This window comes from Lagopus muta, chromosome 9, assembly GCF_023343835.1.
Source record: "Lagopus muta isolate bLagMut1 chromosome 9, bLagMut1 primary, whole genome shotgun sequence".
NCBI lineage: Eukaryota > Metazoa > Chordata > Aves > Galliformes > Phasianidae > Lagopus > Lagopus muta.
Window position 1 is genome coordinate 14562478 of NC_064441.1, and position 19722 is coordinate 14582199.

At 36.4% G+C, this 19722-nt stretch overlaps 1 protein-coding gene across 2 annotated transcripts in view; it reads right to left on the bottom strand.

Annotated features, from left to right (window-relative positions):
* Window positions 1-19722, bottom strand: part of COL4A3 (collagen type IV alpha 3 chain) — a 59688-nt gene that overhangs the window by 23287 nt on the left and 16679 nt on the right. The window contains exons 5-29 of one of the 2 annotated variants that reach the window (XM_048955495.1): window positions 19540-19584; window positions 19188-19250; window positions 18459-18512; window positions 17596-17622; window positions 16907-16984; window positions 15964-16026; window positions 15082-15117; window positions 14920-14961; window positions 14428-14505; window positions 13814-13876; window positions 13511-13567; window positions 13262-13306; window positions 11834-11887; window positions 11430-11471; window positions 10210-10294; window positions 9531-9566; window positions 9044-9208; window positions 7873-7965; window positions 6739-6834; window positions 6313-6383; window positions 5083-5271; window positions 4093-4261; window positions 2883-2975; window positions 1686-1790; window positions 704-801 (exon numbers count right to left, since the gene is read on the bottom strand). In XM_048955495.1, the coding sequence (XP_048811452.1) occupies window positions 704-801; window positions 1686-1790; window positions 2883-2975; window positions 4093-4261; window positions 5083-5271; window positions 6313-6383; window positions 6739-6834; window positions 7873-7965; window positions 9044-9208; window positions 9531-9566; window positions 10210-10294; window positions 11430-11471; window positions 11834-11887; window positions 13262-13306; window positions 13511-13567; window positions 13814-13876; window positions 14428-14505; window positions 14920-14961; window positions 15082-15117; window positions 15964-16026; window positions 16907-16984; window positions 17596-17622; window positions 18459-18512; window positions 19188-19250; window positions 19540-19584 (1947 nt within the window). Of the gene's footprint in view, window positions 1-703; window positions 802-1685; window positions 1791-2882; window positions 2976-4092; window positions 4262-5082; window positions 5272-6312; window positions 6384-6738; window positions 6835-7872; window positions 7966-9043; window positions 9209-9530; window positions 9567-10209; window positions 10295-11429; window positions 11472-11833; window positions 11888-13261; window positions 13307-13510; window positions 13568-13813; window positions 13877-14427; window positions 14506-14919; window positions 14962-15067; window positions 15118-15963; window positions 16027-16906; window positions 16985-17595; window positions 17623-18458; window positions 18513-19187; window positions 19251-19539; window positions 19585-19722 lie in introns of those variants that run through there. The other variant, XM_048955496.1, reaches the window with a different exon arrangement.

Consider the following 19722-nt stretch of genomic DNA (forward strand, 5'->3'; position numbering starts at 1 on the left):
CTGGCTGACCAAAGTGTTGGCTGTTAGGGGTACAAGCAAACCAGTATGTTCTTAAGGCTCGTTAGTAGAGCTCAGCATATACAAGCCACTGATTACATATTTGGACCAGAAAGGTCACTTCAAATAAGTTGTTCTGTGGCATGAAGCACAGCATAAATAATAATTAAACAAACAAACCCAAACAATTTAAACCTTCATTCTTTGTCATATTAAAAAAAGAAACAAACAAACAACAACAACAAGACACATAAAAGAATGTTATATGAACACACACAAAAGAAGAAATGCCATCTTTTCAAAACAGTGAAGCGTTATTATTTTGTTCACATTTAGATCCTGATTACAGATTAGTCAAGTGTCCTACAATTACATATGCCATCATATATTTCTGAGTAGCCATCTTTTCAGAAGCTGTGGCATTTATTTATTATTTATTTTGCTGAAAGCAAAGCAATAACCTCACTGTGCTGTGAAAACAGAAGTACCAAAACATCCCAAACATCTGGAGATCTGAGATCCTGCAGCTTTAGTTAAAATTTTACTTTACACTTCTCTTATAAGAGATCTCATTTGATTGATTGTGCATCACAGGTCACTAAATACAGGAGTTCTTATTTTCCTTACATTTCTTAATTTATTTGCACACTGTCACATTGAATGAATGGTACCTATGGAAAAGTCTGTGCTGTATTTCTACACGAACCTTCTCTCCTGGTTGTCCTAGATTTCCAGAGCGGCCTGGCTCTCCAATCTTTCCTTCACAACCTGGTGCCCCTCTGCTTCCAGGAAGTCCTTTGTCTCCTGCAAATGAAATAAAATGTCAGACCAAATGCTGTATTTATCAACTTAGTTTACAAATGGGTATTTGTATGTCTATTGTTAAGCACTTCTTTCACTAAGTTATACTTAACACGCATCTGCCACACGGTCTTATTCTCTAAGTATTATCACAATACTCATTGTAACACTGCTCAGTTACTCATTTCAAGTGTTAAATAACTGTCAGGAGTGAACCTGTTGGTGTGCCAGTTCCCTACTATTCTCTTCAACAAGCTACACTGTAGTAATTTTAGTATCATAGCTTTCTATTTTTTGTTTGTAGATTTCCTGGTGGGACTATGAGAGCAGTTCATATTTCGAGGATCCAAAGGCACATATAAAAGATGGGCACGACTGTGCACGAGGAGGGGCCAAATTCACAGCATTCAAAATGCTTTCTATTTCCTCCAGAATAGACCAGATACAACACTGCACTGAATCAACACTGATTAAATTAAAGTACTGCTACTTTTTCAGCTCTGTAGCATGCATGCAGGTAAGCAGAATCCATCTGAAGTAAGTGAGGAGTGAGGCACTCAGAACTATTTATTAGGTCAATATTCCGGGAAGCATCAATTCTTTGAATCATCTTTTAAAATATCTTCCTACTGACAACTTCAGTACATTCTGAAATACTTCAAATTTGCACTCTAAACGCAGTGTTGCAATTATTGCGACTTGAAGGCAGTAAATTACAAGAGTGCTAAAGATCACCTAATGTTCATTCATTTTTTAAAAATCTATTTCAATTCAGATTTCCTTTTTTTTTTTTTTTTTTTACCATTTACCTTTTTTTTGTTTGTTTCTTTTTGTGTTTCTTTGTTTGTTTGTTGTTGTTGTTTTTAAGATCAAAAAATATGTTTTACCTTTTGGGCCCGGATTTCCAGGAAACCCAAGCCCTGGAAAGCCTGTGTCACCTGTTGGCCCTGGATGCCCCACATCACCTGGCTGACCACTTGTTCCAATCCTACCTGTTCAAAGAAAATACATAAACTGTGATGCATCTTACCACAGAACTTTATCATATAATAACTTGGTGTTTTCTAGTTTATCATTATTAATTAGAACATCACTGAAGATCATACTGTTGGATCTTTGACGCTATTTATCCTCCACATCACTTACAATAATAACTGTGATCTTTGTGTTCACAACATCAAAGCAGACATGAGTCTATGAGCTAAGTCTTTATGCAATACTCCCAATTTCAATTTTTTTGAACAACTATGTACAGATACAAATCTTCCACTTGCTGAGGTTGTTCAAGCAACACATCATAGGGCTTAGGCTCAGAGCAGAACCAACTATATGAACAGAAGCTACCATAAAACTGACAATAGATTTTTCTGTGCTCTTCAGGGCAGTTTTAAGGACTACTGTTCCATAACATCAAATCAAAGAGGCCTTACAGTTAGCTTCAGTCTCACTGCAATATTTAGAAGACCAGCAGTCAGAAAAGCACCCCTCTAAACCCAAGCCCCGAACCCACACATAAAGGAAACTCACTCACAGTATATTAGAACAATGGTTAATAAAGAAAAAAAGAGCCCAGAAACTTAGTAATATAATTATAAATAATTATTTAAGCAAGCTTACCACTACTGTATAAGTTGTGGGGTTTTTTTTGTTTTGTTTTGTTTTTTTTACTGTCACTACTGAGGGCTTAAGAATGCTTTAAATTTTAATTCTTCTCTTTTGAGGACTGCAGGAGTTGCAGTGTATTTTAGATTAGACTTTCCAAAATTATGTCAGAGGTGCCTTTTAGGATATATGAGCTGCAACATATACACCTGAAGTTTCTGTTTCTTGGAAAGCAGAATATAGCACTGCTTAGACCCTCCACTGTACTGCACACTGTGGTCATGGCCCCATGTGCCTTTTCTGTTCATTTTTATGTCTACTTCCCCTAGTTTTCTTAAAAGATATAGCTTATTCCTTAGTCTCTGTAGCACAGAAATTCTTACAGTTCTCTCAAAATAACCCAACAGTTTTATCCAGCTAGAGATGGTAGAGAAATTCCAATCAGATCATCTATGATTTTGACATTATCTAAACATACTCACCAGGCACTCCTGGGGGTCCGGGTAAGCCATCTGGTCCTTGAGGTCCTGGCAACGCAGGCAATGGAGCTATCCTTCTGGTCTCTCCTTTCAGACCTTCAGGAAATACATTATCAAAGTCTCATAGTTTGGAAATATTAGGCATTTAAAAAAATAACAAGGAATCTACTCTGTTAAAATTGCAGTCCTCTTCTGCAGTTCCCATACTTCTGAAGCTCTGACAGATTTTGAATAACCTTGAAATCCCGACTTAATACAGGGGTATAATTTTATTGACACTAAGCCCACCTCATGACTTCCTCTCAGCCCTCCTGCAGTCTAGTGGAAAACCAGAAAAAAGAGCACAAAATGATTTCAAGTAGGAAATAAAAGTTATTGTCAACACCAACAATGACTGCCCTCAGATCAGATGAAAAGAAACAAACCAAAAAAACCTCACATCCAGCAATGTCTCCAACAGAGATTTGTGTAGACTTCTTGATATGTGGAACAATATGACAAACCCAGAAAGTGACAAAGGCTCAGACAGATGTAATCTGATAATTGCATTTCTTTGGATAACAAATTCCCATCTTAAATGAGTCAACAACTCAGGTATACAGCATCCAATGTATCACTGCAGTTATAAGCACTAAGCTTCAGAATCCCAAGGATCTAAAATTCAAAAATTCTCTTTAAGAAGTGACTTAACCCTACCTTGAGTACATCTCTCCTGTCCAACTTCAAGTTCTTCCAGACTATACTTGCCTTTAAATAAACACACTGATGATTCTGGTACTGATTCAATCCTTCCTATTTTCCTTGACAACTTAGCTCACACTGATAACTATAAAGTTAAGGGATCTTTTTTTATTATTAAGACAGTCTGGAACAGCACTGGAACCTGCTGCTGAAAAATGTGCAGTCTTTTTCCTTGGAAGTTTTCAAGGCTTGACTGGATAACCCTTTGAGGAACTTGTTCTAATCTCATAGCTTACCCTTCTCTGAGCAGGATTTTGGACCAATGGACCTGATAGGGCCCCTTCCAACCTCAGCTGTCTTATGACTCTAAGATTTTTGCTATTGTTATTTGTGGGACTGAATCTGGAACAACACACATCTCATCCTAAGAAAAAGTTCCTATGTTTCATAATTTATATCTTTGTCTTCAGTCTCTCTCTGCAATTGAAATCTTTAACATGGGTAAAGAATAATAAAATAGTAAGTTACAAACCAGCTTCTCCAGGCAATCCATGTGGACCAGGCAGTCCTTTAGAGCCTTTGACACCTCTTATTCCTTGTGGTCCATATCCTGGCAGTCCAGGAAGCCCCATCTCTCCAGGAAAACCAGGGTTACCAGGCAATCCAGGTTGTCCTCTATCTCCTTTTGAACCAGCCAATCCCTATTAATGGTTACACATGTCTGTATTCCACAAATCACTTGCTTTTCATGCTAACTTTCAAAACAAAATGGCTGGTTCTCTGTGACTGTGATATCATATTATTTCAGCAGCAGAGCCTCTCTGTTAAATGAAGAGGACTTTTATGACTGAATTAATTGTGATCAAGAAAATATGAATTTTAGTATCAGTGTTACAAGCATAGGGCATTCATTCATCCTTTTTATTAAAAGTGAAATAGTACAAACCAGCTCAATTTTCAATCACTGTGGCAGTACACTGAATGATTACTTTTTATTTTTCAAATAAAATTTTTGGGGAAAAACAAAATTTCAACATTGATTCTCCTTGAATACAATGAGGTGAAGTTTAGAGAAAGTGATATTTGAATTGCTTTTACAATTTCTCAGCCAACACAGCACAATGATAATTGCTAGTTTCTTTCTGCTGCACAAAGAGCTCTGTCCCAGCAATTCTAGTCTTAAAGTAATTCTCCCAGCTTTTGTGGTTTTTCTCAGCCCTGACTGTAGATTAACTCCTTAAGACCAAAAAAGAATCATTTGGACTTTTTATTTTAAGCACTGTGAGATAGAAAATCCACACAAGCCTCATTTATCTCTGGTAGTACACAAGGATATTTACTGTCATTCTTTTGTTTTCACTTGGGATTGGTTGCTATAGATGAGCATAGCACCTCTAAGTCAAGGAGAAGCTATTGAGCTGAAATACCACAATAGGTAAAACAGATCATTACATAAAATAAAATAATTGACTAAGCTTTTCATGAATTCTGTATTCACTACAGATAGATAATGCGTACTCACCTCTTCACCTTTAGAACCTTTGTAACCTTTAGAGCCAGGTCTTCCCAGAAATCCACTTGATCCCTTTCTCCCTTTGTCTCCCCTGGGTCCTGGATCTCCTTGCTCCCCTTTTGGTCCCTCTGGATACACATACCCTGGCTCACCTTTTGAGCCCTTACGTCCTTGATCTCCTTTAAAACCTGGAGGTCCCTGGAAAAAAGCAACCAGAAAATTTCAGTGCTAGAAAGTGGTTTTTTTGTTTGTTTGCTTGTTTGTTTTTCAGTAGTATTTTGATTGAATACCTGAGAATGATTCTCCTTATTCTCATCTCTATTTACTGAAAGTGCACACTTCAATCAGTGGCACAAATAAGAGTACAAGAAAATATCTTAAAATCTGAGATTTCTTCTCCTCGTGTGACTCTCTCCCTAGGAACACTGTAACTGCCATGGTTAGCTATCTGTAGCTAATTTCAGTGCTCTTTTCCTGACCTCTCAGGGCATAAAGAAAAGTTGAAAGCACACTCAGATCTAGTGACCTGCTCATGAGATCTAGGGAGCTGGATAAAAAACATTAGCAGGCTCTTTCAATTATACACCTGTATGCCACTACAGTATATATTTGTGCATGACAGTTTTGTCTTGGACAGTGTCTACTGCTCTTTCCCAAGAATAATTATTACTACAGGCACAAGTTAGAACAACCAACTGCTATGTCTGTGGCAGGTGCCTGCCAACCCTCTTCAGCAAGGTTCCCAAGAAGGAATGTTCTTTGTACCAGTAAATGGAGCATTATGATTTTCTCAGTACAGCTGGGGCTTCGGCAAGTCTGGCCTTGCCAAGATATGCTGGACACAAAAGAAGTGAGAGACCTGAAAAAAGGCACAGCGGACAAAATATACAGTAGACATATACAGACAAAACTGTAACATGCTTAACAGCCACTGCCATGATGAACAGAATCTTGGCCTCCTCTTCACCTGACTAGTCAACTTCAGTGTCCTCAGCTTCTCCTCACAGGACCTGTCTTCCAGCCCTTTAACCAGCTTTGTTGCCCTCCTCTGGCCAGTTTCAAGCATCTTAATATCCTTTTGCTATTAAAGAGCCCAGAATTGCACACAACATTCAAGGCAAGGCCACAACAGAAAATGGTTGAAATCACTTAGTGTAACACAGCATGTAACACCAGCTGTGACATTTACATGAAATTATTATGGGATCTGAAAAATAATCTGAAAAATGCAAATCTTACTTGAGCTCCTGGAAACCCTGGTGCACCTGGAGAACCTGGAGCTCCTTTGGGACCTGGTGCTCCTTCTCTACCTGCAACAGAAACAGTGTATTTTGCAAAGGATAAAGAAACCAAGGAAATGGATTTTGACAAGCTCTGATAATCACACTCAGCATTGAATGTTACTGCCATTCACTGCCATTCACACTGACTGCATGAGCACAGGCTTCAAACAGCACCTAAGCTCAGTGCTCAGGCATAAATGCTTTTAGGGCACAGGCTCACTTCAGCAAATGAAGCTGCATTATGCACACTTATCGCAACATCAGGGCTATTTCAGGGACCCAGAATATTGCATGCTGCAGACATGCTCATACCAGTCCTAATTCTCATCCTAAAAGTATTGGCATTTTCTATTATCCCATGAGGAACACTGAGATCATTTACCAGGGATGCCATCCTGGCCACGTGGCCCAGGAGAACCAGGCAGACCAGGTGTTCCCGGAATATAGCTGCAATCAGTACACATGCAAGCTTCATCACCTAGAAGGAATATAATAAATTAGTTGTTTAACAGCAAGTAACTCCTAAGCTTAACAAATGTGTTATATAATTTGTTGCAGAGGGTAGCCAATATATCCTGGTCAAAGAGCAGTAGCAGGAAATGTGACCTTAACTTCAATGGAAAGTCACTTTCAAGCACTACAAGATTACCTGTTGCCATACAATGAATCAGAACTGACAACGTTTAAATGACAACATAGGAACATCTACTTTTTTTAAATCTCTTGATTCTTTTCAATTCTAATTACAGTAAGCTGTTTGGTTACTCTCTACTGATAGCCAATTTTTTTCAAAAGAAGAAAGTAACACAGGTTTTAAGCTAATATGGCTTCATGGGACCACTTTAATGGCTGGCAAGAGGCATACAAATTCAGCAGCTCTGTGGTGATAACTGCAGAAGGAACCTTCTCTCAAAGACCAATTGCTGGTGTTGGACATAACAACAGGGGAACACAAAAACCTTACCAATTGTCCCAGAGAAGGTCTACACCCTGACTGCAGTGCTATACAACTGATGTGTGTTGCTGGCATGTGCACTGCTCTGAGCTGCTCTCTTCTGTAAGGGGAGGACAACATCTTGCTATCTCTAAAACTGTATCTAAAAGCCCCGAACTTGAATAGCTTTTGAGGTCAATTAATTCAAAACTTTCAGAAGGTTTGTAAGTGATAGCTTTCTAAAAGGAAGCAGAAATGGAAAAGGAATTTTTCAGCTACGCATCTTAGTTTTCACATGAAAAGGCCAGTAACTGCCATTACACTCTGCTCCTGATTTCATTCAGAGGAAACACTCTCATGGAGGAAAAAAAAAATTCTACTTGAAATCAAGATATACAAAACCCTGTAGTGAGGCTGAACGCCATTTTTTTTTCAACTCTAATTTCTGCTGTATTATAAGAGCTCTCAAATATGGAAAGGCTTAGTCCACAACAGTAAGATTTCCAGGTGTCTCTGATATCTTGTTACCCCAGTGAACACTATGTCAACTCTGAAACACAGCCAGCAAACACAATCACTGACCTTTCATGCCCATGTCTCCTGGAGGTCCTGGAGGTCCTGCACACCCTGGCTGTCCAGGGAGTCCTGGTAGGCCTGTTCTAAAAGTTACTCTACCTGTTAATGAAACAAGCATGGCACCAATACATCAGACAGTTATTCATTTGCTAAAGCAGAAAAAAAGGTCCAGAGATGAGCTGGTGTCAGTATTTATTTAAGAGAGAACTACCTGGACAAGTGCAAAACACCTTTAACTTCAAATACATGAGGATAAGTACGGTAAAGCTAAAGTAAATCTCATCAGACTGCTGCTGGATCCATCTGTCCAGCCAGGGAGGTGCCTTTAGAAAGCACAATCTCTTTTGGGGGGCATATTTACATTTTATTTGAATCAACAGAAACATAGCTCTTACTTTTCCAGAACTGGAAAGAAAACTTTTATTTTAATTGTAGATTATTAATGCTGTTCAAGTATATTTGTCATAATTATTCTGGTGTATTTACTATCACTCTGGAAAAAACAGAAGATGCATTGATCAGTACATCTGCAGGATAGATATCTTTAAGAGAGAAAAGGAAAACATTACATCAGAAAAGAACTTGTGTAAGCCATACCATATATAAAAGGAAACACGTTGTTGGTTCTTAAAGATGTTCTCCTGGTTAATACACGTTCTGAAAGTGTTATAAACTGCATCTACTCAATTGGTTCATCTATTGCTTTGCTACTATTTTGTTTTCATGCTGCCAGAACTTCAAATCAGCTCTAATGCCCTGTAAGACCTATGTAGGTATCTGTGTGATCTCTCTAACTTTTAGAACAGCCCTTTGCAAAGGTAGTTTTACAGAAATCCTGCAGTTTTTGGAAAAGTTAATCTTAAGAACAGATTTCTCTCATTAGTCCTTCCTGTGATTCTATAGTAGATTTTTAGTCACAGTTATACAGAACAGTAAGACATTTTTATACTAGGAAATCACAATTTCTTCTTTCCAGAATTTCATTAACAACGAAGCACAGATCTTTGCTTTGCATGCTTTTTAATGAATACTCTAAGAAGAAATTTCAAAAGAAAAATTACGTTGTATAACTCAATATACACTTCATTCTTAAGTATTTATATAATCTAATTAATTAGATATTGAGATGACTCTAGTTTTGCTGTTGTACATTGTGTATACAATAACAAAATGTCACCTGGTTCTCCCGGAGGACCTGGCAACCCAACAGAACCAATTCTGCCAGTAATCCCAGGCAGTCCTGGAGGGCCTATAATACACGAGCCCACCTGTCCTTTTTCTCCCTTTGTTCCTTTTGGCCCAGGAAATCCTGGGGGACCTCTCAGACCAGGTCTTGACACACCTAATTAAAGAGGAATAAATATAAAGGTAAACAAGAAATGGAACTTCGAAGCAAAGTAAAGTTTGCAGGTTGACCGAGACAAGCACATTGTCTCAGAGTCCGTATCATGAATCTTTTTTTATGCTGTGATTTATTAAATAATTACAATGACAGGGTAAATATATTTTTAAATGTTTTTTAAATTCTCTTTCAATACTTGTCCCATCACAACTTTTGGGTGACATATTTTTGCTACCTACAGTTATATTCAAAGTCTTCCAAACTTAAGATTTTCACAAAGCTGACGGGGCATAATAGCGAGGTACTGAATTATTACACATACCTGGTCTACCAGCATCTCCAGGAGGACCCTGTGGCCCTGCAAAATAATTTAAAGTTTAGAACTTTAATTGAAAAACTGTATGATCTACAAGGCACTAATCAGTAACACTGACTACCATCTTTGGACTTCTGTATTCTATTCTCATTTTATCTTTTAAGAGTTTGGTTTTGCCTGTGTAGCAAATATACCACTTATGCAACTGTTGCCCACTGCCAATTCTCACTAAAATCTGGTTCAAATAATTCAATACATTTTAATTTTACAGCATAGTCAAAATAAATGAATGAAAAAAATTATTATTTTAGGGTGATAGGCAATTAAAAATAGCAAATACAATCTGTGAAAGCCAAAGAAGAGTAGTAGAACCTTCACAGAAGACTTACAGCCCTGATGGTTTGTCTATGGCATACATAAACAATACTCTGTTGGAATTATCCATTGAGGTCATTATACAGAATACGAGTGAGTTTAGGTGCTGAACTCAGTTATCCGTACAATGAAGTACGTCAACTTCACTACTTTTAAAAGGAACTTCAGCTCTGCAATTTCACAGGAATCATTTGGAAATATTCTTGGAAAGGCAGAAGCAAGTTGCTGGGTACTCAAAAATCTAGCCTGCAGAAAGCCCTTTGAGTAAACTGCTCTTTCCAAAAGATTCTAGTCTGAAAAGGCTACTAACCAGGCATGCCACGTTGCCCTTTGGGTCCTGGAGGTCCGGGAGGTCCTGCATCTCCTTTTTCACCAACTACGTCATAATACTCTGTCTTAATAAAAAGATTGCAAGAAAAGTAAAAATAATAAGAGTGAAAAGCACAGTGCATCACACTGACCATTTAGTTAGAACAATGTTATGATTTCATTCATCATATTGACGTTCTGACACCATGAGACCTTTCTAATCACATACTAATTACTCACAAGCAGACAGAAATTGAAGCACAATTGTTAACACACAGCTAAAGCCAAAAGACTTGTACAAATAGAGGGAGCTGGGAATTTCAACCAAGTTCCTTAACCCTCACAGAACTCCTCTGTCTGTGAATGCAATTATACAGGCAAGGTACAAGTTGGAGATGCAATCATGAATATTACAGTAGCATGAAAATATTCTTGACACAAACCTTCAGGAATCAGTGTATTCGACTGCCTAAAAGTAGCACCAGCAATATCTAGGCTACTCTCCTAAGTAATCATACATGAGAACAGACAAAATCATCTAGTTAAGTCACAAATGCATACAGAAGTCATTCATTTAAAATTAATATTTATAATATTCTTAGTATATTCTTAGTTCTTGATTTCAGAGTTTCTTTAAGTGAACAGCAGAATCAAAAAGTTATTAGCTATAGTTCTGCTTTTTTGTAACTATAATTTTTTTGCTCTTTTCTGAATTATTTTGCATGGGTATTACTACCCAAAAATAAGATTACAGTAAGAGTTTTGCCTTGCTACAAACACATTACATTGAAATGCAGATGGACTACTAATACACCGATTTTAAAACAAACAACAAACTGCTTAAAACTAAAATTCACAATTTTTTTTTAATTAATTTTTTGAGAAGCAGTGGGCATTTTTACAGCTTTGCCATCATCACAAATTATTCAGCTTATTTGAAGTTATTTCTTTTTGAACAGAAGGTTACCATTAAATGCACATGGGGCCCTTAAGAAGGCCAATGGAGTGGAAATAACTGAAGTCTAACGAGATGCCATTTTTGCATCCGATCCTACATGAAGGGAGATGCCACCTCTGTGAAACACCCAACAATAACAATACCTCCCAGAATGACATATTCCAGTAAGAGCATCATGAGGCATCTGAAATTTCCATATGAAATCTGTTGGGTTGATTCTAGTGGGTTAGACAAATGTTATGATGAAGGCAATTTACACTTACTTGACCACAAGCTCCAGGTGGACCAGTGTTTCCTTTTACACCCTTCATTAAAGGACAGAAATTGTTTATTTATTGAAAAACAATACTTGACATGACATTGATATCCTTTGTTTACTTTGTACTTGTGTACTTTGTTTATAACATCAAAAGACTTCTATTCCCAAACTGTTTCTGTTCCCAACACAACTGTTCAGTCACGTACTCCAAAAACTACAGAAACATAGCAGCAGGCAAGGATGGGCACACTAGTTCATGCACATCATTTATTAAAGTTGGCCCATTCTCTATTCTACATATTATTGTCATATTTCAAGTAAAGTAAATAATAATGAAGACAACATGCTAACACTGAAACATACCTTATCCTCCTCCTCAAAAATAACAACAAAAGCATTAGCCAATACCTTAGCTCCTTGTCTACCAGCCAGTCCTGGTTTGCCCTGTTCACCATTTTGTCCCTGCAGGTGATAGAGACAATTTTATGATAAATTATCTCTTAACACTGTCATCAGTAAGATTTAAATTTGAATTTTTTCTTTTTTCATGGTAATGGCAATGTGAATGAGACTTGCTCAGGGGGAGAAATCTAAGTGAAAGACTCAGGTTACGCTGAAGTTTCTTGCCTGCAAGCAATACTACAGGTCTGACATGCAAACCCACATTTATAATGGCATATTCTACCAACCCTAAGGTGAAACCCCTCCAAACAGCACAAATGTATGAGATTCTAATTTGTCCTCCCTCCACAAACTGATGTTTCTGAAAGAGGATAAACTAAACACAATGTGATATTCCCACTTATAGCAACTTCATCTTCCAGATCTTCTCCAATGTCTGTGATAATGCTGATCTCTACCACTAAGAGATGTCAGCAAGACCAGACGGAAAATAATACAGACTGCAGCTAAGGCTTTCTGCAAGCATAGGTATGTAAGGAAAAAGGATTTTGCCAGAGCAGATGCAGCTCAATGCACTTCTTGTTTGTAATGCAGAAATAGGAAGGGAACAATGACCTGTCTTTGTTGACAGAAGGTATTATTCGTGTTAAATGAATGACAAGACAGTGAAGTCTTGCAATCTGTCATTCCAAGTTTTTTATCAGACTGGAATGTTTAGACTGAGTGCTAAGGTTGTTTTGACACAATGAGGATAATATTTTAGTAGGAGAATGACATACGAGAAGTCAGGTTTTGTAAGCTCACTGTGGCATTAATTCAATGTTATTAAAGTGAAATAAATATAAAATTGAATAACTGTTGAATCAGTATACAAACAAAATCATTTTGGGTATAAAATAACATAGTTTAAGAACTATATTTTGGCACTTCCTCCAATGTAACAATTTTAACATCTATCAGTCATCTCATTTCAGGCCAAGATGGCTGTGACCTTGACTGTAACTTTTCTTTGTAAAAGAATGTCAGTGATTCTACTGATTAAAATTTGTCATTTTGTTTCTTGACTTTGGCTGAGGTAAGGTTGAACTCTCTTGCAAAATTTTCAATTTGATTAACTAGAATGAAATTCAGTTGAGTTAATTTTTTGGAATTTAGTGTTTATTTGACCTGGCTCAGAATCATTTGATAGTTAGCTGCAAGCAACAAGTCTTTTTATTTTACAAAGATGCAACAAGATCTATGCAGTGTCCTTCTCCTTCCTGCACAAATCTATAGGTATGTGGCATGTTCTAAGGCCAGTTTAATGACAGGAAATACTTAACAATGCATGCAAATCAGCATTCTCAAACATATTTTGCAAAGCTGTGACAAGATGTGACCATGCTGAACAGATGACTGTTACTTAAAAAGCATTTTTAAGGTTTCCTTCATTACCGGTAATCCAGGTAGACCCGGAGCACCTTCTTTACCAGGTTTACCCTACGAAGAAAAAATAAAATAAAATAGAAAAATAAGAAAATTTTAAAAGATCTCTAGTCTGGTTTACTGGATGAAAGAGTTTTTGCATCTTAGAAAATCTGATTTGAAAACTGGAAAGCAGAAGTGTAACAGCTTTTCCCTGAAAAGCAATAGAACAAAACTGCTTTTCAAGGAAGATTAACATATCGTGCCTTTTTCACATACCTGTGCTCCAGGTTCTCCTTGGTCACCCTTTTCACTCTGAGAATCACCAGTTGGCCCCTGTAACAAAAACACTCTCAAATACACGTTTTTAAGTCACAGTTTCTAAATTAAATACATATTTATCTTTTTTTAAAATTTTATTTATCTTTAAATAGTGTAAAGATGAAGTGCAAGTAAAGTAACATTAATAGGTATTCATTAAAGGTCAGAATAAATAGCATAATACTGGACTCTAAAGAATCGCCTTAATTAGGTGACGCTGTCTGAATGTCTGAATTTATGGGATTTATTGTAGTCTCTTACTGTAAATCCCATTGGCCCTGGAAGTCCTCTTGATCCTTTTTCTCCTTTCTCTCCTTTCAAGTCCTATTATAGAGAAAAAGTAATAAATTCAAAATTTAATATGGTCACCAAGATGTTTCTGGGCTTATCTAAACATTCTAGTGTAGCAAATAGGAAAGCCTCAAATCGCTGACAAGATCACTTAAGCATAGATAGCTCTACTTAAATATCTAAACGAAAAAGCAACTTACTATTAGCACCCCTGCCTACAGCTAGAGGCACAAAGAAGGTTAAGAAAGGCTTCTACAGGTACACCAAATGGAAAAGAAAGGTCCAGGAGGACCTTTAGGTTTGCGACTACCTGAGGAGCCTGAACATCTTTATGTCTCTGGATCTTGATGAGGTGTATCCCAGAGTCCTGAGGGAACTGCCTGATATAGTCAGCAGCCTACTCTCAAGGATATTTGAAAAACTGAATGGACTCATTTTAAGAAAAGCTTAGTACCTAACCATACCTACAAAGTGAGAATGGGTGAAAAGAAATGTTACAGGACAGTGAGGGTAATGATGCTCTTGCACAAAGTACAAAACAGTAAAATGGTTTATTTGAACATGGTCTTTGACTATTTTACTACCGTCATGTTGTCTGGTCCACTTAATGTAACAATAACAGTTCCTGGTGGTCCAGGCGGTCCAGTTAATCCAGTGTCTCCCTTAAAAAAAAACAAAAAAGGAAAAATGAAACAATTACAAATTTTTGTTTATCTGTTTGTTTCAAATTACGACTGCTATACATTTGACATTGTGATTTTTTTTCTGTCTTTACAAATACTTGTTAACACCATCAACATTTCTGTTTGCTTGCTTTTTATCTCCCAATATATAGAAAAAAGTAACTGCTATCTCCTCATCTCCTCTTAGGTTTCTATTATTCTATCATAAACTTTTTTCTTCAACTTTTATGAGAAAAGAGTTTGTCCTTATATACTGCCATGTTTCCATCTTCCAGTAAAAGACTTCCACACATACACTGAGAATTTTATTCACAGTATCTGCTTTTCCAAACATTTCACCATAGTATATCAGAAACGAAACTTAAAAACATTTTAAGCATTGCATGCAAATACCTTTCTTCCTTTGGTTCCTATTACTTTCATTCCCATAAGACCCTATAAAAACAAACAGTTTGGAGCTTTTTACAAAATTTATTTTATTAACACCCATAGAATATGCAAATAGATGTTACATATATTAGAAAGTTTTCATTTTCATTACCAATCTGAGACTACCTTAGGTCCAGGAGGTCCTGGTCTCCCTGGTATACCCTACAAAAAAAAAAAAAAAAAAAAAAAGGAAAAGAAGAAAACAACCACTGTGTAAAAAAAATTATGATATTCATACTTATATAGGAACCCTGAAGTGCCCAGCTTTCACTGAGTTATATTACTTTTTTCATTTCTTTTTTCACCATTACCATTGCCATTTGTTTTGAGGTGAAGATACAGTAGAGATTACATGGTCTGACTGCAAACACATACCTCTGTTATAGTTACTTACATTAGAGTTTAATGTTAATTTATGGGTAGTTGTTTTAAAATAAAAATTTATGGCTACTCAGAATCATAGAATCATAGAATCACAAGGTTGGAAATGACCTATAAGATCATCTAGTCCAACCATCTTCTCATTACCACTGCTACCACAAACTAAACCACATCTTGCAGCTCCTCATCCAGGCATCTCTTGAACACTGCCAGGGACGGCGACTCCACCAGCTCCCTTGGCAGGCTATTACAGTGTTTGACCACTCTCTGTGAGAAGAAGTTTTTCCTCACATCCTCTAAACCTCCTCTGGTACAACTTGTGGCCATTTCCCCAGGTCTTGTTTGTTGCCTGGGAGAAGAGGCCAAATGCCCCCTCACCACAACCTCCCTTCAGGAAGTTGTAAAGCACAATGAGGTCTAAGGACAAGGATATGTCTGAAAACATGGAAATTATCATGCATTAAAATAAACAGGAAAAAAAAAAGAATCAGATGTATGCAGAAAGGTATGGATTTCACAAATTCATGTCTCTCTAAACCTCAAACAAATCTGAGAGTCAAGTAAGTCCATAGATGACTTTAAAAATCAAAGGTTAAAGTAACATGTGATATTTAAGATCATACTCACGGAAGTTCCTGGAAGGCCCCGTGGTCCAGTTTCCCCAGGATATCCTTGAACACCCTGAGCACCCTGCACATTAAAACAAACAAACAAAAAACAACAAACCAAACATAACATGAATAAATGTCCTGGCAAGATGGTGAGAAAACTGTAATGCTAAGTTCATCAAACTGAATAACAGGAGCAGCACTGTCTCTTGATTTCCTTTTTATTCTCAAAAGAATGCAGAAATAAAACTGTGTTTTGAAACACAGAATAGATATCTCTTCTAAAACTAAACTACGTTAGGGTATAAGTCCTGTTTAATGCAACAGTGGACATTCTAATTATCCGTGTAGTCCTACTGTTAGACAAAGTAAGCCTGCAAGCTTTGGAATATTCTATCCAATAAATCCTATATTTTAAAGCTTCATTTCTGAAGAAATGGGAAATTTAGAATAAATCTATGTTCTTCATTTACACTAACAGTCAAAAATAAACATCTACTCTGCTTTCTTCTATTAATCTTGATGTTTTGTGGAAAAAATACAGATCACGTTTTTTGTTAACAATTCTGGAGAAGCTGAACCAATTTTACTTCATGGGGAACTTTTTACCATTTCTAAAGTAATTATTCTTGTCTGAAACCTGACTTTCTCATTCCTATTTAACTAATAGATAAGGAAGACTGCTGGTTCTGAAGACAAAATAATTACCATTATTCTTGTGTACTTTGTGTTGAAAAGTCAGAAAAAAAACTTCTGATAAACTATATTTGTCAGATTATATGAAGTTAAAAATTTTTAAATACGGTTATTTTCTCGTTTAGAAATGATTAATTGTAAAAAATACTACACATCTATAAATACATAGTACATAAAAATAATCTATTATACGGACACGCATATATACATACAACTATAGGTATATATGCACTTAGATCTCACAGTAAGAGTTAACTATTCATTACCTGATGCCCAGGCATTCCTGGCAATCCAGGATCACCTTTTGCACCATATCCTTGGTCATATCCATCTGCAGGGCACCCCTGGACAATCCAATAGAAATCAGATAGAAAGATATGCTTGGAAAACTTTTTAATGGATCTTAGGCTTCAAATCTTCCAACAGAGTATGTAGGGAAATAAGCAACATCAGAATTGCAAGACGATGATAAATGTCCACTACAGATAGTTCTATCTTAAAAAATGATTTTATTAAACAGCATATAACTTTTTTAGGCATCCAAGTTCTCTGTATTAGGAGTAGTCATCATTTCAGATCTACCTTGTTTTCTTATCCACAGTCCTGAACATTTTTTCAGTTTTTCTGTTGCTTTTTTTCATCTTTAACTACTCTCTAGTGCATTTACAGGTTTCCATATGAACTCCATAAGCTAACTGAGGAAGAGCTTAATTCTTTGCATGCTTGAAAGACAAATTCTGAACAAGCAACGACTGTAGTTAAAGGAATTGAAAAAAATATACAATTTTGTATCTCAAAATGAGCACAGACGAAGCACCAAAATTTGTTGTACTTCTGGAAAATAACCCTGTTTTCTGTGAATGATGACCTCAAGTACTCATTTTCAGCAGCAAACGTGAATATTAAGTCTTGATTTCCAGTAAGTATTTCAGATAATATACCGTAAGTGACTGACCTTATCTCCTTTGATGCCAGCAATACCCTACAGAGATGAACAATCATATTACTAAAACAGAAAAGCAAGCAACAATGGTGAAAGGACACATTATAAATATTCATTAAACTCAGTGCTCTTGAAATGATTTATTTTCACAAACACAGTGTAGCCAGGTACACACTTGCTGTGCCTGATTTCAATTTAGGAAAAAAATGACATACTATCAAAAAGTAGTCCAGACACACTGCTGCAGTTCTACACACGCAGACAGAACAGTCTTGAAGTCAGATCTTAAAATAACTTAATATAAAGCAATAGGAGAGTTGGTACAATAAAGATCATGTTTAGAAATTATCTGATTTGAAGCCACTAGAACTGGACAGGTAGCATTGCTTTCTCTATTTGTTGTCTGTAAGCTTTTTTAAAAAAACAATTTTTTACATAGAAAAAAAAATGGGTAAAAACAATGCAGCCACAATAAAAGTATTGGCTTTAATTCCTAGTTCTGTTATTGGCTTAAGTAGAATGTATCCTCAATGGTATGTGGGCACGAACTGAAAATGGAATCTATTTAAATACATCCTGTACACCTTTAAAGATGTGTTAAATTTTCATGACTATGCCTTGCATCATTATAGAGCTAATATCAGATAATGTATTCACATGCATTCATTGCCTAAAACGTTGAGGCCTAACGTATCAGATTATGCATCACTTTTAAGTTTTGCTTCTTTACTGCACTCTATTCATTGTTAATAAATTGGGAATACCTATATATTTCAACTGTCAATACCAGCTAATATAAGGCTTTACAAAACTCCTTCACTGAGTGTCTGTATGCAGTAAAAATGCATACAATCATGAATTTCAAAGACACCTACTGGAATGCCTGGAGCACCTCTTCTACCTGGAGGACCTGGGAAACCCCGATCACCCTGAAATTAAGAGCAATTGTTAATGCTTATTATTATTACTATTATTATTATAGCAAAGATACAAAGAGGTTTTTTTTTTTATGTTACCACACTAAAATTATAGTTTCTATCACATTAAAAGAAGTGGCATAGCCTGACCTTACAGGTCAGAGATCAGAATTTATTAGTTATATCAGACCAGTTTTCTGTTTTTCTATAAAATGCATTATTTTCCATAAAAGGCATTCTTCTTACTCCTTCTTTCAGATTGAATTCTTTCTTAATATTAAATTTTTCTATTAGTTGCCCTTGGGATTTATGAATTGCCAGCTGCAAGCTAGATACAGGTAAATCAAAATGAACTAATTTCCTCTTCCATTACCCATGTTAAAAGAAGGACTGGTTGGGCAAAGCTGATTAGGTCCTCTGGACTTTAGGCAAAATAATTTCTTTCTGTCAAAACAACAAACATGATTCTTGACAGCGCAGGACATTAACTTATATTATTTAATTATTCTTGCACATAAATATAGTGCTTTTCCTTCCATTATTAACTGTCATGATTCAATTTTTTTTCTAGTCTGTAAAGTCATAAACCAAAACAAACCAAAATTGTTGTATATTGGAGGGAAAATAAGAATGCTTTGGCCATTCCCAAACATAGTCAATCACAATCACAACCAGCTTGGTTTGTACCTTTGTGCCGTTGCAACCTGGAACACCTGAACGCCCAGGGTGGCCAGCAATTCCTGGTTCACCCTAAAAAACATGTACAAAATTGACACAAGCTTTGTTTTTGCACATTCATATTACCTACAGCAACATTGAAACAGTTTGGAACAGTGTTTCACAAAACATGATAGATTACAAAGTGTACTGAAATCATTACAGTGAGTAAGAATTGCTGATGCTAAGATTGTTATCTATAGGTTAACTGACAGACAATTCAGATGTTGACACTGGAGTGAGTATGCTGGGTTGAGAGTAATTGTGTACTGAAGAGTATTTTAAGAGAAAAATTGGATAAGTCAAATTCATTTTTACTTACTGGAAGGCCTGGGGGACCTGAAAATCCAGGGATTCCTGGGACTCCCTAATTGTACAAAAACAGTAGAACAACGTCACTAATATTATGGAAAATCTCATCATGCAAATTTCCTTTTTGTCATACCCTAAATAGAATGACACATTCCATGACATAAATTTAAAAAATACTTTGAAGGCATAGAAT